The sequence below is a fragment of the Vidua chalybeata genome, chromosome 1 (assembly GCF_026979565.1).
Source record: "Vidua chalybeata isolate OUT-0048 chromosome 1, bVidCha1 merged haplotype, whole genome shotgun sequence".
Taxonomy (NCBI): domain Eukaryota; kingdom Metazoa; phylum Chordata; class Aves; order Passeriformes; family Viduidae; genus Vidua; species Vidua chalybeata.
The window spans coordinates 4,140,465-4,167,952 of record NC_071530.1 but is presented as its reverse complement, the minus strand read 5'-3'; the positions used below and the strand labels follow the sequence as shown (position 1 = coordinate 4,167,952).

Genomic DNA, 27,488 nt, shown 5'->3' with positions numbered 1-27,488 from the left:
CTGGGCTGCCTCTGCTGATCCATTGGCCTCTGGCTGAACTGCTGGGCTCAAAGTCAGCAACCAGCAAAGGTCAAAATGAGTCAACCACCAAAGCCTGGGCAAGACACGCAGGGTTTCTCCTGTGGAAGTGCACTTTTAGGCTGGCTGTGGCCAGCCAGGGTTGGGATGAGCCAGGTTAACCACTATTCCCTGCTCAGCCTGCATGGGGCAGCTCATTAGCACTGTGTCAGTGATGAACACAACCCTGCTGGACCCTGAGGACACCCCCCCCTCTGCAGGGTGCTGGTGCTGCTCGCTGTGCCCGTGCCAGCAGCGTTGCCATTTGTCATTTTGCCACCTCAGCAGACTGAACCACCCGTTTGACACGTGCCAATCAGCAGAGAGCAATTAATTGGTTCAGCCTCTGACACGAGCCCTTGCAGCCCTTGAGTGCAGAGGGGAGATGAGTCAGGAGGGTCATGTCACAGCCTTTGGATGGTGCTGAGCACACACAGCCCTCCTGGAGGCTGGCTGGCTCGTTAGCATCTGGGAAACTCATTAAAGTTGGAGGAGTTCTTCTTTAAAGCTTTGGCCCCTCAGAGCACAAGGTCTCTATAGCACTGCTCTGTGGTAATCACCCCAATCAGAAGGATTTGCTTTCTCCTGCACTAATTAGCCAGTGGAGAAACTTAAGAAACCAATGTAGAACCCAACAGTATTGTCCAGGTGATCCAGTTTTTTTTTTTTTTTTTTTTACTAGATATTTTGCCACCAGTAAATTTATAGATATTATCTCTTTTCCAAAAGTTTCTCCTGAGATGCTTCTTCCAGCTCTGTGGAAGGCATACATGAGAAAAGGAATGAAGTGAATTAATCTATGAAAATTTGAAGGATTTATGTGAAACCTTCACACTCATGAACCTACAATGTAGGGATACCCAGTACTCAGAGGACTGTAATCCCAAAATTGCTTTTTTTCTCCCCATGGACTAAGAGAAGAGCCTTGTGGTGGCTGTCTGCAGGAGTAGGTACCAATGAAACAATGAGTGTGACCAGAGACCAGGGTGGTCAGAGCATGGCTCTGTCCCTTCACAACTCCTCTCTGCCCAGCCTCCTTCCCCACGCTGTCCTGAGTGACTCCATCTCAGCACTCAAAACACATTTTCCACCCCAGAGCCATTTCCTTGAGCACACGACCGTCTCTCACTGCAGAGCACATCCCCAGGGGTGTGATGCTCTGCTGGAAGCTGGAGCTGTGGATTCCACACCCCGTGCTCAGGCCCCAGGCCCCTGGCTGTCCTGTACAGGTACAGTGATGGAACCCAAACCCATCCCCAACCACTGCATCCCAGCACAGCTGGCTCCACTGCAAGCTGGAACTGGGCATTTATTGCAAAGGAGGAGGGGGGAAAAAGATTTAAATAGTGTCAGAGGGAAGCAATTAGCCCAGATCCAAAGTCAGCTTACACTTGTGCCCCACGCCAGTTGGCACAGGCATGATCTGCAGAGCTCAGCACCGCAAACATTTTCCTGGAAGAGCTTTGGAGTCTTGTTTCAAGCACTTGAGTGCTCCTAGTTGTTCATTTTCGCAATGACTCACTGAACACGAGCAGCTTTGTTTTCCTCCGGCACCATAAGCTATAAATCCAGAGTAATTTGATCCATTTCCTTCAAATGCACAGGGGGCCATGGACACACGTGTGCATAAACACACACAGACACACACGTGCACAGATGCTCTCAGTCCAACAGATCCACCACCGTTTTCCTGGCATTCAGATGAGCTGAGATTGTTCCTGCTGATCCAAAAACTACATCTGAATCATCCCAGACTTGTGCCATAAATTATTATTTTGTTGAAAGAGACACATGGCTTTAAAAGACATCACAAAGTAAAGAGGAGAGTTTTCCCTAACGAGTGTGACTTTATTCATATTTGCCTTCCTGCCAAGAGACAGCAAAGGAAGAAGCTTCTTTTGAAGAGAGGAGACATGAGCATGTTACCAAAACCCCTGAGGTGCACATGGAAAAAAGGCAGCAGCCAAACCTTGATCATGCTCCTTCTTCCCTTGTCTTAGAGGCATGACTGACAACATTAGTACTAATAGGATGATGGCATAATCCAGGTTGTAAGGCACCTCAGGAAGTCTCCAGTCCAAACCCCCTACTCACAGCAGCCTCAGGATGTTGCTCAGGGCTTTATTCAATTGGGTCTTGAAAAATCTCTGAAGGGAAACTTCTCCCACTGCTTAACTGTCTTTATGAAGAAAGACTTTATCTTTTCTCCATCTTATCTGGCCCTTTTTTGTTACAGTTTGCCTGCCTCAAACTGCTGTGAAGGGCTTGGGTCTGTCAGCAACCTTGAGGTACTGGCAGGCTGCTGTTAGCTCCATCCAAAATCCTTTCTTTGTTCTGAATCAGGTCCTCTTGCATCTCTGCACATGGAGAGTGCTCCAGACCTGAGCATTTTGGTGTCCCTTTCCCTGTAGTTTATTAATATCTCCTGTACCAAACTTGGCACAGCACCTGGCTGTGGTCTAAGGAGTGCAAAGTAGAAGGGAATAATCATTTCCTTCAAAACATCCCAGAGCTTTGCTGCCAGGTCACACGCCTGGTTTGGGTTGATTTCAGCATCCATGAGCTCCCTGGGTGCTTTTCCACACTGCTGCTCCTCAGCCAAGTCCTCACCTTTAGGAGAGGGCACACGTGGCCAAGGAACTCCCCTTTGCTGCCCAAGACATCTGGGGAACATCTCAGCAGCTCTGCTCACAGGTATCCTGGATAATCACCAAACCATTAATTCACTGTTAAAAGGCAAGATCAACATCACTCAGTGCAAGTTCAGAAATATTTGTTTGTTTTCTTGACATGAGGGTGTGTGGCTCACCTCCAGCATTTTTATCAAGGGCTACCCAGGGAAAATGGAAGTTCTTGCTTATCTGTTTTGCTCCCAGGTGTTTTTCTCCTGGGCTGATTTCCAAAGAGCTAAACTCAGGTGAATCCGTTTCTGAGCAGCCCCATGCCTTGGGATGGCATCAGCAGCTACTTTGGCTGCTGTTCCCAGGAAAGGTGAACATTTTGTCATCCAGCTTGGATGTGCCAAATGCTGTTGGTGACAGATGTTAACTCTCCACCTCTGGGACCAGACAGTGCAGCAGAGACAGGAGCAGCACAATTGCTGTCAGGAAAGTGAACTGTGAACTTCTTCCAAAGTCCTGGGGGTGAGAGCTTGCAGAGTCTAAAAGGTTATTTTTATTTTCTTCAAGCTGCACAATTTCCTTGGGTAGGTACCAAGTGCAGTGGGAGATCAGCCACCTGACTTACTAAGACACAAACCAAATTTAACTGTCTTCACCTGTTTATTGGCTTAAATGTTCAGGGAATATTATTGTAAGTGAAACTAGGGGCATTGCAGCAATAGCCCAGAACACTGGCACAAAGTGGGTGCCCTGGCACTGATATATTCCAGTGGTTCACCGAGGTAAACTCAAAGCTCTAAAGGACCCCAGAGTTAACCATTAGTTCACTCCTGGCAGCACCAATAACCTGCAATTTCTGACAGAATCTGCTGCATTGCAAATCCCTTTTTTCACCCCAGCATGGCCCAGAGCCAGAGCAAACACACAGCAAATCACTGTCCATGTTTTTAACCTGTAGATGTGTCCCTCCCTCCAAACACAAGATGCCAGGGGCTGTGCATTGCTACTGTGATGAGTAAAAGCACTGACCTGGTCCTCTCTCATCAGGCACTCAAATCTCCTTCCTCCCTCTGTTATCTCTTTGAGGCACATGAATCCAAATGAGTTAGGAGAGGGAAAAGTTACAAAATGTTGTTTATTTAAATTTGCTGTTCATTGCCAGCAAGCTCAAAGTTGAATATGACCAAGCAGTTAGGACAGACATCCCCCAACCTCCCCCCGCCCCCCCAAGCAGGGGATTTATAACAGTGTTTTCCAAGAGATTTTCCAGCCCCTGAAAACTAGAGAAACATAAATCTGGAGGTTTAAATCAAGCTCGTGCTGATAAGTCCTATAAAACACCCGAAAAAAATTCAGAGTAACCTTGATAAAAGTGGAAAGAACAAATTACTCCAGCTCTGTTGAGATGCAGGTGATGGAAAATGTATAACACAACATTTTTCTTACTGCTGTGGCAAAGCCCAGTGGAGAGAGTGCAGAGGGGCAGGGATCCACTGTAAGACCATGAGGTGAGAAGGGAGGCAATTCTTCTTGCATTTAAATGCCCCCTTGTTAGGATTTTATCACGAGGTTGTTCTTCTTGGCTCACTATCAAACAGGATTTCCCTGACCTTAGCTGCAAAACCACTCTTTAGACAGGTGTCCTCTTCCTTTGCAGAGTTAAAGAAAACCATGCCTGGTTTTATTGAAACCAACCCAGAGTAGTGTTTATTATTGAAAATATACAGTATTCTTGAACATCACATAAAAAGCCTGGTAGATACAACTGCTCTAGTTCAAAATGCTCAATAGATACCTTTGTGCAGCACGTAGCATTATTCTTGGAACACAAACATCCTCTTCTCATCCTTATTATCTTTACAATGCTTCCCTTTTGTGTTTTTTAAACCCAGAAGAGCTGTCCTTCCCCACCCCGATGCTCTGAGCTGAAAACAAACCACTTTCCAAAGGCTTTCCACTTACACTGTGCTGGAAGCGTGGGGCTAAGAGGAATGAGAGTATTTTGTAGAGCTACTTAGAGCTACTCCTGTCCTTTGAAAATCTGTGTAACACCAGGGCATGGTGCTCGCCAGGCAAAGTGCCCTGTGTGGAACAGTCCAGCGACGCCCTGGCAATTCCCAGTCTGTCCAAGAGAGAAATGGGGAAGGCAGATAAATTCAGGCTTTTCACATCGCCTTTCAGACGCTCTTTTTCTTGCTGCCACAAGTTCCCAAATGACAGTTTTGCAGAGAAGAAACTTTTTACAAAGAAAACAAGAAAGGGATGGGCTATTATACACCAAAACTGTTGAAATCATTGGGAATCAATGTACAGGGTGAGATGGGCAGCGTGTTCAAAATAGTCTTTGTTCACCGCAATACGAAAGGGGGAATAAAAACAAAAAAGAAAATGAAAGGAAGGAGAAAAAAAAAAATTTGATTATTCCTGCCAGTGTGCTGTTTTAGACTTTGCATTGTGAAGTTCCACAGGATGCAGTCAGGGTTGAACCTGTTCCTTCTTTGAATCTGTTTTACCACCACCAGCTCCAAGAGGCTTTTCCCTGGTTGCCTCAAAGCAGCATCACGGATGTGGGAGATGAGAGCCCGCCAGAACAGGATGGGCCCCTCGCTGGAAAGAGATGGAGGAGAGCTTGCAGGAAGGGGCTCCGGGGTGGGAGTGAAGACAGGAGAGCTCTGAAGGCCACGGGGCGGCGGTGGTGGCGGGCGGTGTCCGCGGGGGCGGTCACACGGCCGCGGTCTGTTTGATGCTGTGGAAGCTGATCCGTGTGGGCGACGTGGGGATGGACATGGCTCGCGCCACACGCACCCGCAGAGAGTGGTGGTCCTGCCAGCGGTGCCACCTCTTCCTGGCAGCAGAACGGACCTGGGGAGAAACACGGGGGAGAACGTGAAGGGAGAATTTCAGGTGTCCTCTGTGAAGGGATGCTGGGCAGTGCTGAGACATTATTGTCACAGGTGATGCCTTAAGCCTCTAAAGGGGGGGAATGATGCCTTAAGTTTTAGCTTTTGTATTTTCCAGATTCTGTGCTGCATTGGTATGTAACTCTGAACTTCATATAAAGTGTTAGCAAGTTCTCCTCACAGTTCAGTCACACAAAGCAATCCTTTTCCAGCCTGAGAACCAAGGACACTGCTGCAGCTCCAGGCCCAAAAAGTATAAACAGAGAATTGAGGAGAGCAATCTGGGAGGATAACCTGAAGCTGTAATTGGACAATTAACCCCAATATGGAAATGGACCAAAACTTATAAAAGTGTGAAAATTCATGACTTGTGGTCCATCTTGGATAGAGCCACGGCCAGGCTCTTGCATGCCCAAGCTGTATCCTTTGAAGGCCTTTTAATAAATCCCTACTTTATTCCTTTAATGCTGTCTGGCCTCTGTTCTTGGTCAGCCTCTCAAGGCATCTCAGGGACTGATTCAGATGCCTGAATGGGAGCTCCTAATTCACTGATATTCTCTTGAGTACTTGACTCAGGGAAAAAACATTTTACACACCTCATGTCTCATCTCTGGTCCCAGAGCATTTCAAACAGGCCTAAACATTCAAAACTGATTCGAGCCCTCAGGATGGGTGGGCCTGATGGATGGTGCAACAGGTCTGTCCAACACCTGATGGAATTCTTGGAGAGCCCCATCCCAGGGGCCCCTTCTGCCCTTGTATGTGTAGAAGCACAGGGGATGTAACCAAGCTCTGGCACACCTGAGCCAGCCCCTGTGAGCACCTCGAGCAGGCAGTGGAAGTTGCTCCACATCAGCAGAAGGCCATCCTCAAGCAGGTTCTGACCAATAGGTCAGATAAACCTTGAATTTTAGTGGTTGGTTTTTTTTTTTTTTTTTTTTTTTTTTTTTTTTTTTTTTTTTTTAATATGGAGCATAGAGAGAGCCCAGGAACTCTGGCTCAAATATATACATATATAAGCAAGAGAAGAACAGGGGAAAGGAACCCTAAACCTCAAACACAGTGGGAGGGAAGGCTTGAAATACTCCTAAAATAAAGCAAATCCCTGCCAAATCCCTGGCAGAGAAGACTCAAAGTCAGAACCTAGCATGAAACATTTGGACCAATTTCTGGATATTCTTGTTGATATCTGCTTACTGTAGAGAGTAAAACAATTCAAACCCCTAATCCAGGGAGATAAATAAGACTACAAAATTAGGTGAGAGGAATCTGGGCCCAGCTTCCTGGAGAGTCCAAAGCCTGATGTGTTCATGACACTTGGAAAGGATGCTGACGTTCTGCTGCCAGCCTGGAATCTGGTGAACTTTGAAAGAAGCATTGTTACATAAAACTTCTGTATCAAGCCAGGGTCTCCTTTACCAAAACCATATATATTTTTTTTTTACAAAGAGGGGTTATAAATAATGTAATATAGACATTGCAACCACTGATCTATAGATCACCTCCTGACCAAGAGGGAACCAGTCAGAGTGGTCAAAGGGGATGATTCATCTCCTTCTAAAGCAGGTGTCCAAAACAGGCCAGATATTTGTGGTCAGATGAAAAATACCTATTTCCTTTAATTGGTTATAAAATGAGTCTAGACAACAAGCTCTATTTAAGATGTCTGGATTATAAATTTAGGTAAATTCAGACAATATTGATATCTAACCATGGATATTTTTTGTCTTTATAATGTATTTATCTTCACTGCAGCCCCCAAAAGTAAAGGATTGTTTTTAAGCCCCGTTTTACCACAGACAAGGCAACTTTGGGTATTATCAGCAGATGCTGTTTGGAGGAGATCTCAAAGGCATCAGCTGCCACGGCAACTGCACAAGGAGGAGCTTTGAGATCCTGTGAAGTCCATGCTGGCACAGGTTCTCAGCTCTCAGCACCTGGGTGAGATCAATCAAAGCCACCCTGGGCATGTCTGTCACCACCACTGGTGCTGCAGGGAAGGTGGAGTCAAAAAAAAAAAAATCGCCCAAAGATGAAGAGTCACTGCTTTTCTTCATTTCTTTGAAAACTTGGGGATTGTCTGCAGGGGCTCTGTGAGGTCTACTCAAAACACAAGGAACACACAGAGCCTCCAGCCCCACTTCAGAGCAGCTCAAATGTCCTGTCTAAGGGTGCTCAGATGAGTGGAAGAACTCCAGGACTGGAGGTGTTTCCAACCCAAACCACACCCTGTCAGTTCTAGGTGCCCCAGATGAACAGGGTGAAGGCCTGATGGTTAAAACGTAGAAGAGTTCACAAGGAGGAGACAGAAAAGGGGAAACTGCTCTCCTTCTCTTGGCTAGTTTCAATTTTTCCATTTCTGGGTGGGCTTTCAGAGCCCTGGGCTGCAGCACTGCTACTGAGAAACTGTGGTCTGGCAGCAAACAATCCCCTCTCACCACAGCTTTGTCCATGGAATACACTCCACTGAGGTTTATGAGTACCAGCCTGGAAAACAGTTTTGCAATTTCTTCTTTGGTGCCTTTTCAGGGGAATCCTGAATCTGGAAATGTGGCTTTTCTATCAGAGCCTTTCTAGAGGCAGAGATTGGGCAAATCAGAGCAGAGGACTTCTTTCTTTGGTTGTTTTCTCAACTAGCTGTGATCTGTGCTACTGCCATGGTTGACATGGTGGTTTTAGGTCATAGCTTGGACTCGGTGATCTCAGAGGTCTTTTCCAACCTAACTGATGCTGTGATTCTGTGATATAAAACAAGCAGCTGCAGATTTCTAAGGTAAGGTGAGGAGAAAGTCATACTGGGATTCTTCTCATTTTAAATCAGTGATTTGTTTCAATATAAATAATAATGTTTTTTACACTTAGTAGGGGTCAGACAGAACCTAATGAAACTGAGAATACGAGGGAATAGAAGTGCACAAAGAGAAGAGAGAACACCCAATGAAAGGGGAATAAAAGACAGCACTGCCAGGAAGAGCATGAATGATTTGGAGATGAGAATGAGAATAACAATGTGGTTAAACAACAGTGCAGAGGATTTCTGGAAGAGCCTCTCATTATGGAGCAGTAGCTTCAACACCTCTCCACCAGTTTCATGATGGGGATTGGTCAGGTTATAAAATGAGTTGAATGGAACAGTTATATGAAATAGCAGAGTCAGGATGGACTCAGTCACAAACTGCAGCAGCCTGGACTGCTGACCATCACCCCCTTCTCCCCAAACCGACCTCCCTGACTCACTGAACCCTCCTGGGAAAACAGGAGAAGCACCGGAAAGCTGTGCCATGGTGTTGTACTTTTCTGGGAATTCACTATTTGTAAACCTATCATGGTTCCACCTGCAGTGGCCGAGGGATCCTTGCCCCTGATTCTGGATTTGAGGGAGGATATAATGCACACCCAAAGGCAAATAAATCCACGTGCCACAGTCAGAGGGATCCTTGCCCCTGATTCTGGATTTGAGGGAGGATATAATGCACACCCAAAGGCAAATCCACGTACCAGAGTCCATGCAAGGGGGGAGGCACCTCCCCTGAACTACTCACACCTAATCTTGGCCAATTATCACAGAATCACTGAATGATTTGGGCTGGAAGAGACCTTAAAGTTCATCTCATTCCAGCCCCCTGCCATGGACAGGGACACCTTCCACTGGACCAGGCTGCTCCAAGCCCCATCCAATTCCTGGATCCATTATTTATGCTTCCAATACAGACAGTGGACAGAGACAATTCCCCTGAGGATGGCACTCAGACACGTGGAATGAAGCAGCCTTTGCTCCTCTGGGTACCAACCCAGCCTAACTGACTGCTGGGCACCTCAGACAAGTGGTTTGAGTATCACATCAAGTGTCAGACCACTGTCATGGGAAATTGTCCCCTGAAGACCTGAGATGCAGAGGGATGTTGATTCTCGAATGCTCCTTTCTCCCCACTTGTCACCAAATGCTGAGACACTGTTAGAGCAAATTTTCCTCCTTTCTTCTGCAGCGAAGTTTTGTGGTTTTCTTTTTTTCTGAGGAACCAGTGTGAAGAGATACTTACTCAGCCAGAGAAGCCAGATTAGATTTATCATTTGTGCTTCAAGCCAACCAAGTCAAAAAGAGCCACCTGGAGATAAAGACGTGAGTCTAAACAAGCAGCTGGCTTTTGTGGTATGGTTTGAGAGAGGATTAAAAAAAAAATAACAAAAATGCTCTCTTCTTGTTCAGCTGGAGCCATTCCTAATGGACTGGGCACATGGAAATGGGGTCTACACTTTCAAGGGTGAGGGCAAAGCATTTTTTAATGACAGAATAATTAACTGCAATTAGTATGTGACCAGAATGCAAGCAGAAAAGGTTAAGGTCAAATTTATATCTTGTACTTGAACTCAGAAACAAAATGCTAGGTTAACTTTAGGTAAGAAAATTAAAAAACTGGCTGTGGCTGCTGTAGTAATGTGTTAAAAGACATCAAAAAAAAGCTATAGCACAGTGGAAGAGTTAAAGAAAAAGAGAATGCAAAATATCAACTATCAAACATGATTGTTAATCTCTGCAAGAGCAGCCCCCCTCTATTTATTAAGCATTTCTAGAGTCAAGACCATGTCCCAGAGTCAGCATTAGCACATTTATGACCTGAAATTGCCAGCACTGGAATGTAACAGCCCAAGGATGCTCCGGGCTGTCATCAGTGGTTAGAGCTCCACAAGGATTCCTGGGAACACAAATTATCAGCCTCACCCCTGTGGAACTTTAGTTGCTTGAGAGGACCAAAATTTCCCCTGCTCTGAGCACAGAGCTGGGTGCCTGTGTTGACCCCTGGTCTGTCTTTTTCTTGCAAAGAGGTCCTCTTTCAGAATCACCCTTTTCAGCTCTTTCTGCTTTGTGTACAGTGAATAATCCCAGTTTCTGAGCTGTGGTCAAATCTGGTTTGCCAACATTATTTGTGCCTACAGAGTGTGGGCACTGCTTTGGAACAGTCAAGAAAAAGGATTTGGATAATGGGTGAAAGGAAATAATTTGGTGACTTTTTCTCTTCTGACTGGATCACCTAACCAGGGGCCTTGTCGAACTTTTAGATCATATTAAATAAAAAATATTGTTCAAAACCCCTCTTCCCCCTCCTCCACAGCAGAATGAAAGAGATGGAGAGAAGGATGAAAACATTTGGAGAAGGTTTTCTGTTGACAAAATAGACATCAACTTTGTGCTGCTATTACCTGTGCCAGACACTGGCTGCTGGCTAATTTCTTGCAGCCATAAACTGCAAGAAATTGCACTTGCAAGAAATTGCAAGAAACTGCATTTCAACTAGAAATGAGCTGAGAAAAGAGCCTTGAGTAACACTAAAATTCAGATTTTGTAAGAAATGTCGTGTGTCATTAGCAGAGAGGAAGAAGTTTTGATCAACTTGCACAGAACAAAATATAAATATATAAAAATATAAATATATATAAATAATAATAAAAATAGAATAGTTATGTAGGTGTCTGGTAAGAAGAGTAGGAATAAATGAGCTGCCAAGGAAATGGAAAGTGGAATTAAGGCTATTGGGATGTCACCACCCTCTGTCCCCAGGTGACATTGCTCACCTGGAAGTGTCACAAGTGAGGGCCAGAAGGACAGCAGGTGCTCTCTTGTTAGAACCCTGACTGCTAAAAATTTTAACCTTTCTGTACTAACAAACACTAACCTCCCAAAGAACACTACATTTAACCTAGAGCCGTAGAGAAAACTTCCAAAATTAAATAATACAACTAAAATTATAAGTGTGTAGTTTAAATAAAAGTATATAATATCACATAATAAAAAAACTTCAAGTTAAAATTTTAAAATATAATAATATATATATATATAAAACAATAAATATATATATATAAAAATATATATATATATAAAACAAAATAAAAGTTTTGGAACAGAAACTAATCCTTCTTCACCTTCTTCATGAGTTTAAACAGTATTATATAAATAAAATTAATTAATAATTAATTATTTTTATTTAATTAATTGTATTAATTAAATAAAAAATCCACATTACAAACCATGAGTAATTACTTATTAAGTTAAAAATAAAAATAATTTAAATATAATTTCTTAAAAAAACCTCATAAAAAAGATACAACTCCATTTCTAATTTATTAAAGTGCTATAGAACTCAGAACTTATAAAATAATAATATAAATAAGAACTAATAAACATCCAAATCCAAACAAAAATACCACCTCACACATTTAATACCAACCTGAACAAAAAAAAAAAAAAAAACCACAAAAAACCCCAACCAACCAAACAAAAAAAACCCCAAACAAAACAAACAAACAAAAAAAAACCACACAAAAACCCACTCTCTGTAGAATCATCACAGAATATCAGAATGGTTTGGGTTGGAAGGGACCTTAAAAACCATCTCATTCCACTGCCCTGCCATGGCAGGGACACCTCCCCCTGTCCCAGGCTGCTCCAAGCCCTGTCCAGCCTGGACCTGGACAATTCCAGGGATCCAGGGGCAGCCACAGCTCCTCTGTGCCCTGTGCCAGGGCATCCCCACCCTCACAGGGAAGAATTTCTTCCTAATATCCAATCTGTATATTCATGAAGTTCAGTAGTCTGTGACTGATTAAGTTCTTGCTCTGCTCAAATGCCATTCTTGATTCCCAGAAATCCTGATAAGAAGGCAAATTAATTAATTAAGATTTACATGGATCTCGATGGGCTTTAAAAAAGACTGATTTTATTTCCTGAAAACATGTTGCAGTGCTGAATTCAAGAACTTCCACCTACATTTAAGCACATTTTTTGCTGTGTTTCAGATCCTTGTGCTGCAGTTGGAGGCGACTGGAGAGTAACTTTGGAGTTTAATTCTGCCCAATTTAATAAATTGTGGAAGGCTGATGAAGATTGAATGGATCTTTTTGCAAGCCACAGATGAACAAGAGGGGCTTTCAATCAATGTCCAGTTCAGCAAAATGGATCTTTAAATTTCGAGGCACTGGTCTCACTGCACCTGACTCTGCAGTGAAATTCACACAAAAAAATGAGATTTTTGAAGTCCTGGCCTCTCCCTGTAGAGACTTAATAAGGCCTAAGGTATTGGCAAGCCCTCATCAAAAAGGGACAGCTAAAATAGGTCTCATTTGTGTGAATCACTGCCCATACATGAAGCTGAAGGTGATAAGCTCACCTGGTTATGTGCATGTATTAGGTGTTTAAGATTGGAGGGGGGGGAAATCCATTACTTAACAGAACTTAAATAAATGTAAGGCGATGCCTTAAACGGTACTTTAAAAGTTTTCCAAATGTTCAGGGTGTTCCTCAAGGAGGAAGGATGGCAGATGCTGTATTTAATAGGAAATGCTGTGAGGCAGCTGTTGGTCAAACCTCTCCAGGTCCTTGGAAGGATTAAGCACAGAACGATTTGAAGCAAAGAAACAGAGTGGCCTAAGCACGGAGACCCCTTGGATCTCCAGGTGAGGAGTTCTGATGCTCCCAGAGAGACAGGAGTGTCTTTATCCATGTTTTGTAGCTCAACCACATCACTGAGCAGCTGCACCTGTGTCCTGCTCTGCTGGCTTTGCACAGACCCAACCCTTCAGGCCAAGGGTGCTCATGTTACCATCACACAAAATATTGAACTGAACATCCCCACGAAGATGCCATTATCAGTATTCAATCCTCCTGAGGTCAGGAAGGGATGTAGTCAAAACAACCTGCGAGGCTCAAAGGAAACAAAAACAAAGCTTGGGTAGAATGTTGGGTTTTGTTTCAGCAGGTTCCCCGCCTCACATCACTATTTATGTAACTTTGTTATGGGTTTTTTTTCTGCCTCAAAAATTATCCTGCTTAACTGGTCTGCAATCCCTTTTATTTATTTATTTATTTATTTATTTTTTTCCTCAGGGTCTTTGGCAGCAATTCTTTACAGTCTGGGGATATTTTCACAGCACCTGCCAGCCTGGGATGTCAAAGTTTATTTGTAAGGCCACAGCAGTGCAATTTTGTTATCATAAATAACAGTTCAAGAAGCTGCAACAATTCTGACTAGTCATACAGATTTGCCACACATTTTTTTTTGTGTGGAAACAAATGCTGCTCCTTTCTTCTGGGCCACAAAGGACCAGCACTACCCACAGCAGAGGGAGGCCAGGGGTACCCAGCCCACCCCAAGCCCCTGTGGTTTTGTTGTGGGGTGCTCTGGAGTCACCCTCACATCAGCAGTGGTGTAACGAGGAGAAAAATGGGATGGGAAAGGACCCTCAGGGCAGATGGAATTAAACTTTAGCCCTCTAGTCCGCTTCCATATTCATATTTAATCAGAGATTTTAAGGAATGATTAACACATGTCCTTTGGGCTCGGGATGAATGATGTGGAGCCTGCCTGGGCTGATGGGCAGGGGATGAGTAACCATTTCAGGGGTGACTCAGAGCTGGCAGTTCTAATGAACAGCCTCTCAGGATGATCAGATCAAAGGAAGCCACTTTGAGCTTAATAGATTTTGAGAGACAGATGATGCTTGGCTAAAGGGTCAACAGAAAAAAAAATTAAACATAATTATCCTTGCCTCACACCTTGTTGTGAGAATAATTTACAGTGGCATCTGATCTATTCCTCTCTGATGATGTTTTCTCTCCAAGACAGCTAATTGCATTTTAAATGTCAATTCATAGATGATTATTGATATTGGTCAGATGATACTGGATCTGAGTCCTGAGCTAAGAATTCAGGCTCTAAAAGGATGTTTTCAGACTCAGGTCTGGCTGGTTATGTATCTATCCAGGATATGGATAGAAACAAAGGACAGGCACCTTATTGTGGACACAGAACTCATGAATTATAGAATAATTAAGGTAGGAAGGGACATCAGAAGGCCTCTGGTCCCAGGCCATGATCAAAGCACATACAGCACAGTGGTTTTATCCAGTTTTGAAATTATGTCAGGGTCTTATCAAGTCATTTTGAGCACAAAAAAGGACAGGGATCTCAAAACACCTTTGAGACTCTCTTCCAGTCCTTTAACATCCTTACTCTTATATTTTTTCTTCCCTGTTTGATTTTGCCTTGCTCCCTTCATTCAGGTTCAGAGTGGAGCTTGCTCTTCCCCGAGCAGCCCCTCATCAAGCACCATCCCTTTGTAGATGCAGGTTGTTCTCAAACACTGTCACCTCCATTCCCAGGCTCCTGCTCTGGCATGGCTGTGCTGGGCTCTCCCATCAGGGCTGGAAAGGTTTGCAAGGACCACTGAACTCCCTGAGGGATCTGGTGGTAGATGGAAATTGCACGGAGCACCTAATAACAAGGATACGTGATCTCTGGAGCAGGGATTCTTATTCCTCCATTATCCTCTTGTTTCCATCATCACTGCTGAGGTAGCAGGAGTGCAGCCAGCCCAATTTGGAATTTGAAACACTTTAAATGCCCTCTTTGCCTCTCTCTGAAATACTTTTAGTTTGTCTCAGGAGAAAACCATCACTGTTAAGAAGGTCTGGCTAAAAGGTAGACACGACACCAGTAAGGGGACTGGATGGAAGATCCATCTTCCTTTAAGGAAGCTTTGTCTGGAATGAGTCAAAAGTAGAGGAGAAATGCTGGGAGTGCTGTACCCATCTACCCCTGTGGATACTGACAGTTTGGTCAGAGAGAGAAACAGATAAACCTTCCCAGGAATTGTTCTGGGGAGTTTTGAGAAGGCTGAGAGAAAGAATTAAAACAATCTTGCAGCTGGTGTTTCGAACAGTTGTTTTCTCATAAGACATCTAACAAAGGGTGTTTCCTTAATTAGCCAATCATGTGAGGTGTATTGATTAAGAACCAGTCAGGTTCTGGATGAACAGTGTTGGTTATAAATATTATGAGATTGTAATAAAGGAGCCTTTTGCCTCTGACAATGTATGGATGGAGTCAAGTGTCACCTTTCTTCCCGTTCCTGACCCAACAGTGACACTCCCCTGACAGAAGGTGCACACTAGAGCTGAAAGGAAAAACTGACCTGCAGTGAAAATGGTCCAGCAGGAGTTGTGTGGGAATTCATTCCTCCAGCACAGTTTCACACCATTCACAGAATCACTGCATGGCCTGGCTTGGAAGGAACATTAAATCTCATCCAGTGCCACCCCTGCCATGGGCAGGGACACCTTCCACTATCCCAGGCTGCTCCAAGCCCTGTCCAACCTGGCCTTGGGCACTTCCAGGGATCCAGGGGCAGCCACAGCTCCTCTGTGCCCTGTGCCACCTTCACAGGGAAGAATTTCTTCTTAATATCCAATCTAAACCTGCACTCATTCAGTTTGAAGCCATTCCCCCTTGTCCTGTCACTACATACTCTTGTAAAGTCTGTCTATCCTTGTTCCAAAAATTGCCATCCTAAACATTTTTTTTTTTTTAAATCCAGCATTATCTGAAATGAAATTCAGTCTTGTGATCTGTAAGTTGACTGAAAAAATTTGGAGGAGCATCTTGTTTTTTGCACTCATTGAAACAGAAGTTCACAAGCTGCATTCACTCTTCTGAAGTGGCATTCAACATAAATGCATACAGATTTTTCATTATGCCAGTTTTCATAACACCTCAAACATACGCCAGTTTTCTCAGAAACCGCTCATTGTCAATTTTCTTGGAAGTCCAGAGATGCTCTTTTCCACTTGGATTAAATGAAATTTGCATATTTTTGCCCTCTAGTGTTTCTCTATGTCCAAAAAATTGTAACTCTTTTCCCATAAAGTCTCTAAACAAATTAATGAGTCAAGTGCCAACGGCCCCTTGTGCCCAGCCGTGGCACACATACTTCATTCAAAACAGCTTCAGAACTTTTCAAAAGCAATAAAACATAAAAAGATGCAAACTTTTAATCTAAACGGCTTCTCCGTGGATTCTCTGCAATAATTTGTGTATAAGGCTTGGAAAGAGGGAAGGGAACAGAGCTTGGGGAAGGGTCTGGAGCACAAATCTTATGAGGAGCAGCTGAGGGAGCTGGGAAAGGGGCTCAGCCTGGAGATAAAGAGGGGACCTTGTGGCTCTGCACAACTCCCTGACAGGAAGGGGCACCAAGAGGGATTGGGCTCTGCCCCCAAGTCAGAAGTGATAGGACAAGAGGAAACGGCCACAAATTGCAGCAGGGGAGGTTTAGATTGGATATTTGGAACAATTTCTTCACTGAAAGGATGGTCAGGCATTGAAATGGGCTGACATTTCAAAGTGGTGGAATCCCCATCCCTGGAAGTGCTCACAAACTGTAGATGGGGACATGGTTTAGTGGGGGGCTGGGCAGTGTGTGGTGAATGGTTGAACTTGATTATCTTCGGTTGGTTCTTTGATTTACTGATTTTTTGTTGGAATGCTGGATGCTGAGAATTTTAAACTTTCTGTGCTGAAAGGCACAGACCCACAAGAGAATTCTGCATTTGACCTGAGGCTGTGGAGAAGACTTTAAAAATTGATTGATAGCACTGGGATTATGGGTGTGGAGTTGGTTAGAAGTGTGTAATATCACAGGGTGGAACACTTTGAGTTTGGGGTTTTAGAATATAGAAATAAATATGAAGCAAGATGGAGGTTTTAGGGTGGAGACAGGTTGTTCTTCACCTTCTTCTTCCTCCTTCTTCACCTTCTTCTTCCTTCTTCTTCACCTTCTTCTTCCTCCTTCTTCACCTTCTTCTTCCTCCTTCTTCACCTTCTTCTTCCTCCTTCTTCACCTTCTTCTTCCTTCTTCTCCGTGGGTTTGGGTGATGTTTTGTGATTGGACAGAAAAGTCCCCATTGTGGCTTCGAGGGATCAGTTATTGGGTTAAAAGGGAAAATAATCCAGGTGTCCTTTCTTAATTGGACAGTTTAGTTTTAAAAGACCTTGTAACAAGAGGTAGTGAGCCATTTTGTGCCTTGCTAATGAAAAGCTGCCGAACTCATGGTTGTGAGGCTGTTTCACTGATAAGAAATAATAAACACCCGAGTCCGAACATGGAATGCTGTCTCCAGTGCCTTCAATCCCGACCTTGAGAAATTGATAGTTTTTTAATCTTCAGCTGAGGGGCCTGACAGCCTCTCTCACTGCAGCCAACACAGCCAGTCCAGGAGCTGTGTGAAGCACTGTGTTCTGTGGAAATGAGGGCAGGGGAGGTGACTGCATGCCCAGGTCAAATGCCCATGCAAAAACAAAGGAAAAAAACTCATCCCCCTTGAAGTTCTTTGTATGGATTGAATTTTAAAGCTTCACTTTTTCCCTCCAGCGCTGCCACATTTGTGAGACCAAATCACTGAAAATCAGGACATTTTATGGTGGTGTCAGGGTGACACCAAGGTGTCATTTTTGGTTAGACCTCAAGGTTATGTTTGTTTAAATCAATGGAAGTTACAGAGGAAAAACTCTCAGCTGTTTCAAACTTTCAAACTTTTTCAAACTTCACAGACAGAACCCTGACAAAGGGATAGAAACTTCATAGAATAGAATCCCAAAATATCTCAGCTTGGAAGGGATCCATAAGGATCACCAAGTCCAACCCTTACCAACTCTGTAGGCAAGGCAAACTTCAAACTCTGTTTGAAGGCAAACTCTTCTTTGGAACAGCCTCTCACATCCTGAGTGTTTTTAAGATGCTGATTTTGATTTTTAAACCCTGTTTTAGTTGTACAGAGGTCTTGAAGCTACACAGACTGTGCTGCTCAGATATTGTGGGAACTGGACTGAGGGGTACAGCATAAAGCTACCAGAGCCAGTAGAATTTCCCTCTTTATTTTTCAGTCCATGCAGGTTTGTCAGGACACATGGTTCCATTTCCTGTGGCTCTATCAAAATGCAGCCTTAAGTAATATTTCTGCCATTTGCTCAGATTCCAGTAACTGCTATTAATGCTTTCCCTGTACCCAAACCAAGTGATTTTCACATCAGATTGAGAAATAGTCTCAACATTTACTAAATCTCACTGCAAAATCTCTATGTGCACTTAAAGCAGTAAATTCATTGCACAATTTCCTTTCCTCATAAAGGACTGGGGTTAATTGTAGCCTCTCCTTATTCTGAGAACATTAAAATCCAGCACAACTGTGCAAAGGCTGCATCCAATTCCAGCCCTGACAGGGAAGGAATTTTGCATGGGTCCCTCAGTGGCTGCTAAAAACATCACCTCTGTTCCTTTAGTTCCTATTATTCTCCTTCTTCCTCAAAAATACTTCCTGATGAGAAAACTCAGTGAAATCACACACTGAGCCTTAGGAAAAAAACTCAAATCAGGGTTTTTTTTAATGTGGTTTCCTAGGGAGTAGAACATCCCTACAGCCATTCTTTCACACCTGAGGAACCCACAATGGTGTTTCCTCTGTCTTCCACTAAATGCAGCAGCTTTTAGTCCCATAGGAAACACATAAATTATGAAGGGACAAGTCTCCCAGACATGAAGCACTCATTGAAGATCTTATAAAGGGACTTTCGGGTTTTTTTTTTTTTTTTGAGGGCAACCCATAATTTTTGAGCTCTGCTACAGACAGTTACTGGCAATTTGTAAGTACCCAGCAGGATGTGTATCAAATATGGGATGGGATAGATGCAGCTGAGATCACAGCATTTTTAAAGCTTAAATGGATGGATTTTCCAGGCTTTTTGCTTGTGTCATCATTCAGAGCAAGCCTGGCACTGTGGGGGATGAGTAACCTGATAAAGACTATTACATGCATTTAATAAACCAGCTCTGCTCTAACTGGAAAACCTGAAGTATTAAAAACCATCTGAGACAGCAAGTTAACCCATCTACCACAGACACAGGAACACCAGGCTCACTGAACAGATACTAACAAGGCTTCAGTGATTTCTATGAAGCTTTCAGGCTACTGAAAGGCTGCTCCTCACAGGTTATTCTTCCCTTTTTTTAGCAAAATCTGGTACCTCATGGGGATTGAGTAGCATTGTGTTCGTCACCACTTCTGGTAGGGATGCCTGGCTGGGAGCAGCTCAGCTTTTAAAATAGTGTACTATAAAATGCAAATTTGTGTTCTGGACAATGTGATTACACACCCAGAAAGCTTTGAAAATTCACTGAGCTTGCTGCTTTCCTTCAGTGCTGTGCAAAATTGAGGCTAGAACAGAACAGGAAATTTTATCCTGTAAAAGCTTTATGATATTCCAAAAAGTCATCCTCACAGTACATTAAGATGAGCCCAAAGTTTTTTCACAGTTTTTAAATAGACAATATTTAATATCTGGGAGGTTTGGACTTATGGTTTACCTCAAAGAAGCAGTCAGAGAGTTGCCACAGTTTAGTCAGTCAAGTGGAAGTTGCACATTAGGTGTCAAAAATGCTAGAGGGAAGATTTCCCTCCCAAATTCAGCTTTTGTGGGTGCCCACATGGCAGCAGGGTGTCTGGGCATGCATTGGAGAGCCAGCCCAGACTGGAGCTGCTCAGGTGAGCAGATGGAGGTGCCTGTTGCAGACCAAGCTGATGAAAAGCTTAGAAAGCTCTGCCCTGATTGTATTGGCTGGCTTGAATTACTGACATGGAGCCATCTGAGAAGCCCCATTGGATCCCACCTGCTTTTCCCACTTCCCAGTCAGATGTGAATCTTCTCCAGATCCTGTAGCAGATGGTAAGAGCCATGGGGATGCCTCAGATCCTCTGCAGCCTCCCCAGCAGCACCAGATATCTGAGTTTAGGGAAATGAATCAACATCCCAAGCTGGGTGTCTCCACCTTGGACTGACTTCCTCAGAAATCCCTGTTCCCAGTGTGATACAGCTGGAAAATCAGTTCTGGAATCAGTCCAGATTTCCCAGTAGATTGTTCTCAATGCCTAGAAGTGCATGAGGTGAATCATCCTCCTTTGACAGGCTCGATTATGTCTGAACTCATCAAAGCTGCAGGAGATGGGATGTCGGCTCATGGCTTTGGACAGACAGCTTCAGACTGGTGTAGGGAAGGGGAAGTTTGGGTATTTCTCCCAGTAAAAAGGGCTGGAAGAATGCCAGAACAGCCAAAAAAAAGAGTGAAAACCTGCTGTGAACAGCCAACAGCTCCAAGTCTGAGTGCCACAAAATGGAAGTGGGGTGACAGAAAGTCCTGCCTGGCTGTGAGATCATGTGGCCTGGGTTCCAGCCCCTGATGGTCACTGGGACACCAGTGGAAAAAGGAAAAAAGACTTTAAAAAAGCCTGCTATCTGCAGGAGGGTTCTCCTTCTGCTTTAACAGTGCAGATCTGATGAATATGAGAAGTAGATTACAGAATATCCCGAGTTGGAAGGGACCCACAAGAATCATCGAGTCCAACTCCTGCCCACCCACCCCAACAACCCCAGGGTGTGCTCGAGGAGGCAACGAGGCTGGAGAGGGGCTGGGAACACAAACCCTGTGAGGAACGGCTGAGGGAGCTGGGGGTGCTCAGCCTGGAGAAAAGGAGACTCAGGGCTGACCTCAGCACTCTCCAGCTCCTGAAAGGTGCCTGTGCTCAGCTGGGCTTGGGCTCTTTCTCCAGGAACTGACAGAACCAGAGGACACAGGCTCGAGCTGCACCAAAGGAAATTCAGGTTGGATATCAGGAAAAAGTTTTTTACAGAAAGGTGATAAAGTTCTGGAATGGCTGCCCGGGGAGGTGGTGCAGTCACCATCCCTGGGTGTGTTTAACAAAGCCTGGATGTGGCACTGGGTGCCAGGGTTGAGTTGAGGTGTTGGGGCTGGGCTGGACTCCATGATCTTGAAGGTCTCTTCCATCCTGGTTATTGTGGGAATTCTGTGAATCCCTGGGAGTGTGGTCCAAACACTCCTGGAGCTCTGGCAGCCTTGGGTGGGGCTGTGCCCATTCCCTGAGGAGCCTGGGCAGTGCCCAGCAGCCTCTGGGGAAAAACCTTGCCCTGATACCCAACCCAAACCTCCCCTGACACAGCCTGAGGTAAATGCAGCTCTACAGGCACCCGCATTTTGGAGGAAGATTTAAACTCCCTGTTTTTTAAGAGGCAAATGGAATGGTGACAATTTATGGAAGGCAAGTTAGAAAGAGAACTGAGAAATCTGCTGCCAGGATATAGAAGTGGGATTTGCTTAACGTGAGAAAACTGAGCTGCTTCTTGTTAACATCACCTCAGAATTAATGAGGAAGAGGGAAAGATACTAATGTACAATGAAACAAAATAAATACAATAAAAATAAATTTAAAAAATATTTAAAATAAAATCCCCCTGCTTTAAAGCCATGCCCATTCGTTCTCACAGCCCACAATGAAATTAAGAAGCAGCACAAACAAAGTTTATACCAATACAGCAGGAGTAATGAAATATGAAACTGATTTCTGCAGAGACTAAAATTTTAGCTGGACAAAAGATGAGACACTTTAATGCAGGTAAATGAGACATTGACAATGTAAGCAGGGGAAAGATTTATATCTCTCACACTTTGGGGTGGAAGTGAAGCGCTGAGGGATATTAGTGAAGCATTTCTTGCTTTAGTAGCAGTACCTCATATTAATTCTAATTTAATCTCTTTTCAACCCTCTTTTCTGAATGCAACAGGCACTGATCACTCAGAGATAGTGACCCACAAGGACAAACTCAGCTCAGCATGGCACTACAAAGATGGGTCACCTGCAGCATACCCTTAACAAGAGTCCAGCTCAGAAGTAAGTAGCTATGCCCAGAAATCATATTTTTAATTAATTAGGAACTTCAAAGAAGTCTTAAGATGAAGAACAGAAAATTTATAATCTGACAAAACTTCCTTCCCTCTGCCCTGATCTCACAGGTAATAGTCTGAAATGGATAAAGTTTTGAGGACAAAGGCTGGGAAATTCAGGTGCACATTAAGAGCCTTGTACAAGAGACTGATGGGACTGGGACCCCCTGTTAACACATCTCAGGTCTCTGTAATCAGGCACCCAAACAAATTCCACCTCCCAGGGATGAATTACTTACCTCACCATTCAAGAAGCAGTAAAATACTGACACAAAGAAACCCTGGAAAGAAGAGAGAGCAGGCAATTATTAGGTAAACATTTGAACACTGTCATTGACAGAGGGGATTCTCCCTGCAGCTGGGCTAAAACATCTCTACAGCATCCAATCCCCCTCAGAGGAGCTGACAGCTCTGGGGGGACATCCCAGGCAATCACAGGGGGTGTTAAATGGCTTTAGATGGTCTCGTGAGAGCAAGTGCATCATCAGATTGCTTAAATTCACCTGAGCTCAAAGGCTCTCTGCAATCTGCTGTCAGCAGTGACTAAAACCCTGTAATGATTTCAAAGGTTGGAATTCCTGTGAGTGGAATTCTGCCCATCTTGGGTTTAGGGCTGTAATTATTATCACTGTGAAGGAGGGACTCCCCATGTTTGCTTTCTTACACACATCTTCACAGAACAAAGGAGCAATGCAGCATTTTTTTTTTGAGACACTGAGCTACAGCAGATAAAAAATACAATCAATTTTATGGAATGAAAAGTGTGGAATTACTTCACAGGTAAAGGCTAAGGTTCCTTCCTTTGCAGGTTAAAAGGGCCATTTTTTTATTCTGGATATTGAGCTGTGATTTCTGGTGGGAAGCAATCAGTAAAAACAATAACCCAACCCTAGGTTTGGCTTGCCAGCTGTATGTTTGTATTGGTATCCTGGGTTTCAGAGCACTTGTTCCTGCTCACAGGAGGTAAAAACATCAGTGTCAAACAAATTCCCACCCTAGTTCAGGAGGTAAAGCTGTAGGACACATCTGGGCAGAAAGGAGTGGCTAAGGAGCCTTCAGGGTGTTCAGTTGCTTTTGGGTTTGTGTCAGACTCACAGAGTTGGGGCAATTGCTCACATTCCAGTGCCTTTTCCATCCTGCCAGAACTCCAGTTAATTCAGGGGAGGGAGGAGATGGGGCTGATGGCTCAGGGAGTGCACCAGAGCAGGCTGGGCAACACAGCTCAGGTGTGTCTGAAACACTGTCCCTTTCCTCCCCGTTAAATTCCTACCAAAAGTTTGTTCAGCAATCCATGCCTCGAAACACAAATGATCTTTGAAGGCAAAATATTCGGAATTTCTCTGAAAGCAGCTGGTTCATGTTTTGTTGTCTTCCTTTCTTTTTAACCAACTGGTTCTAAACTCATACTCACCATGTCTTTTTTTTCTGAATTGGAGAAAATAGTTAAAATAAATTCTTAACATCCCTAAAAATCACCATATTAAATAACTTCTAATATTAATTAAAAACTGAGCTGTTAGCTGCACAGAACAGCAATTCACTATTGCCCCAACAAGGAGCTTATTTTTACTCCCTTTTCTCCTTTTCTGGCTGCAATGAGGAATTAAAGTCGAGACTGATGGATTGAATAAACATAAACTTGTCTGGAGATTCTTACAACCTGAATAGAGCAGCAAGTCCAACAGGTAGGAGCTGTTTCCCTTTGGTTTAGCAACACTGAGTCCCAGTCTCAGCCCAGTGTGTGCTCTGGGAAGAGAGAGGCACCTCAGGAAGGGGAAATAGTAAAAATGCGGTGAACCCCGGTGTTGTCTTGTTCTTTTGAGAGTTTTAAAGTTCTTCTAAAAGTTCCTATGCCTTTTGATATTTACATATTTCAACAGAGTTTTCTCACACATGTTCATGTAAATAACGATTGCTTTACATTCTTCTTTGTGGGTGGAGAGAACTGATGGACTGTTGAACAGTGTGGTTGGAGAGGTGGTAGTTTCACCCTCCAATCCAGTGTCATTTTTGCTATTGTATATATAGTGGAGTCAGAAAATAAAGTTAGCTTTTTTGGGTTCTTTTTCTTTCCTTTTACATCTAACCTGCTTCTGTGAGTTATTTCGAGTCACAGTGTGACACCCCGGATCCGGGAAGAAATGCTGATGTCTGGCTCCAGCTCAGAAGGCTGAAGGATAGCTTTATTAAAACTATACTGTATTACATTAATAGACTATTTAAAGAGATACTATACTATTTACATACTTGCTTCTTACTTATCTAACAACTGACAAACAAACTCATGACTCTGCTGAGAGTCTGAGCCACAGCTGGATCCCATTGGTCACTGAACCCAAACAACCTTCACCAGAATCCAACCCAGCAATCACTGCAGGTAAACAATCTCTAAACCACATTCCACATGGGGAAAACAAAGGAGCAGAGATAGAGATTGTTTTCTCTTTTTCTCTCTGTGCTTCTCCAAGAAATCCTGAGAGACAGAATTATGTCTGTCTGTCCAGAGAATGTGAATGTCACAAGGGGACCCCCTCGCCCTCTCTCAGGCAGGTGGAATGAAACATCTCTCTCTCTCTCTATTGATTTTATGTGAGGAGATGAACACAGTGCTGAGTTAAGGGGGATGAATCCCTCCAGCCCACACCTGAGAGGATTTTCCACTCCATGTGACACACTTGTACATGTATTATTCATGTGTGAACTAAGCTGAGCTATTTGCAACCATATTTTCTATCACAGACTTCATTGCCTCAAGTTTCATGGCTGAAAAGCAGCGAGGATAGAGCTGTGCAGAGGTTAGAGCTTCCAGCTGATAGAGCTGTAAGCCTGCTCTCTTACCTGAAAAGACTGAAGGAAGGAATTGAAATAGATGAAAACAATCTGGGAAATGTCATCCTCGCCAGGGTTGACAAAGAAAAGCATGTAGGTGATGCCAAGCAGAGGCAGGAGAACCAATGTGGCCTTGACTGCCTTCCTGTGGGCAGGGAACAGAAAACAAGTGAACACAGGGAAGAACAACCGTGTTGGGAGTGGAAAGGGGGAGCATGGAAAGAGTGCCAGCCTCCCTGCCTGAGCAGTGCTGTCCACTTGGGGGAAGTGTCCCAGGACAGCCTTCGAATCCTGCTGCTTCCCCACACTCTGAACTCCAGGGGGTGAATGGGAACCTCGTTTTTATCCCTCTCTTCACTCTCTTCTTCCTTTTCTCTCCTACCAGTGAGGCTTGAAGCCTTGGGATTCTCTGCAGGTTTGCTGAGTGATTTCTGACACCTCAGGGAGATGTGATCAGTGCCCAGCTCAGCTGAGACCTGCTCTGTGCCCATCATTTGAGGTTGTCTGCAGTGTAAACACTTTCTGCAACACCTGCCCGCCCAACTCAACTGCTCAGGGCTGTCTTAGGAACCACAAATCACAAAGCAGGTGGTGAAAAAGTGATCATCAATAGCCATCAGTGATTAACAGAAATGTTGGGGCTAATCCTTATTTTTGGCGCTGTAACAGTGTCTTGGGGTGTCAGCTGAGAGCAGCATGCCATTGTATAAACACAAAGGCTGAAATTTGGCTAAGTCTGTTTAAATCCCTGAATAATGTCATAACATTATTTATTATAGATAAAGACAGGCAGGGGAGCACAAAACCACTGCCAGTGGCAGGATAAAGTGACAGCCTTAAGGAACCAGCTGCCACACAATTTAATATCTGCTTAGCAAAGGGTTGCACTGCTCTGCCTTAGAGCATCAAGACATGCCCCAGGCTTTGCTGGAATTCTAAAAGTTTCCATTTAGGCTGTGGAAAAGACAATTCCCTCAGAGAGCCTGCAAGGATAAGGTCATTGTCATCTGTTCAAGAACAATGGCAGTTGTTGTAGATTGATTCACTCTAATGTCTCTAATGCTTCCCTGCAAGCTGCAAAAGGGATAAAAATGTACTGAGGGTTGAATCAGGGCTTTTTCAGGCCAGTTTTAGTTCTGTAGCATGAGGTTTGATCAAGAAAAAGGGGTATTTTTCCCTTAATTTCTCAGGAAATGTGCAGAGAAGGGTCTGAACTTCAGACCACTGCACAAACTTCACTAACAAAACCCTGACAGGAGCAAAAGGAAGGATTCAGGCAAAACAACAAAGCCCATTACTGCAGCAAAACTGCCTCCAAAGTGCAGCCTGATCTGAGGACATCAAGATGCAACTCAGCTTGATATGCTGAGATTTTATCCAGAAATGAGTTAGAGTGACTGATCTCACTCCAGAAAACCTGTGCCATTTCCTCCTGCAAGGACCTGTTAGTCCCTAAGTCCTCCAAATATATTTCAAGATACTGCAAATGATAAGAGAAGGGCACTCAGCATCTCCTGGTATATGAGAATTTGCTTTTGGACTGTTAAGGCTGATCTAAGCCCACACTGGTGTCTGAAGGGGCCAGGCCACCTTCCCTCCTGACTTTTCCTTTCTGCCATCCCAGTGCTTGTGGGGTTATGCTGGGTATGGGAACTGATTTACCTGAGAAGCCAAACCCCAGTAAAGGTACTGATTAGCTGAGGATCAGTTCTGTGATGCAAGCCAGTGAGTGGTTACACTAATTCTGGCCCCAGCTGGAAGGAAGGGGCACAATCACCCCTCATTCCCCTCCCCTACATTTTAAAAGGAGCATTAAATACCTGTATGCACACATCAATCACAGAATTCCAGAATGGTTTGGGTTGGAAGGGACCTTAAAGCCCATCCAGTGCCACCCTCTGCCATGGGCAGGGACACCTTCCACCATCCCAGGGTGCTCCAAGCCCTGTCCAGCCTGGTCTTGGACACTTCCAGGGATCCAGGGGCAGCCACAGCTTCTCTGGGCACCCTGTGCCAGAGTCTCCCCACCCTTACAGGGAAGAATTTTTTCCTGATATCCATCCAAACCTACTCTCTTTCGGTTTGAAGCCATTCCCCCTTGTCCTGTCACTCCAGATCCTTGTCAATGGTCTCTCCCCACCCTCTTGCAGGCTCCCTTCAGGCCAAAATTAAGTAATCACAAAGCCTTTTCCAGGCTGAACAACCCAAATTCTCCCATCCTCTCCCCACAGCAGAGCTGCTCCATCCCTCTGAGCATCCTGGTGCCTCCTCTGGACTGGCTCCAGCAGCTCCAGCTCCTTCCTGAGCTGGGGAGCCCAAAGCTGGACACAGCACTTACTGTATACACACTTGTGTACATCTAGAAATGGATAAATTTGTCCTCACATGAGCCCAAATCCTTCAGATTTCATAGAAAGGAGGGGATTCTATGTGTGCTGGGGCAGGTGCAGGCCTGAAGTGAAAT

The 27,488-nt window shown here is 44.2% G+C and overlaps 1 protein-coding gene across 2 annotated transcripts in view; it reads right to left on the bottom strand.

The window, feature by feature from the left end:
- Positions 1-3,795: 3,795 nt before the first annotated feature.
- Positions 3,796-27,488, bottom strand: part of CRHR2 (corticotropin releasing hormone receptor 2) — a 147,857-nt gene continuing 124,164 nt past the window's right edge. For both annotated transcript variants that reach the window (XM_053960634.1, XM_053960642.1), the window contains 3 exons: positions 25,034-25,169; positions 22,435-22,476; positions 3,796-5,540 (listed from right to left, as the gene is read on the bottom strand). In XM_053960634.1, coding sequence (XP_053816609.1) covers positions 5,400-5,540; positions 22,435-22,476; positions 25,034-25,169 — 319 coding nt within the window. In that variant the 3' untranslated portion in view covers positions 3,796-5,399. The remainder of the gene's footprint in view (positions 5,541-22,434; positions 22,477-25,033; positions 25,170-27,488) is intronic.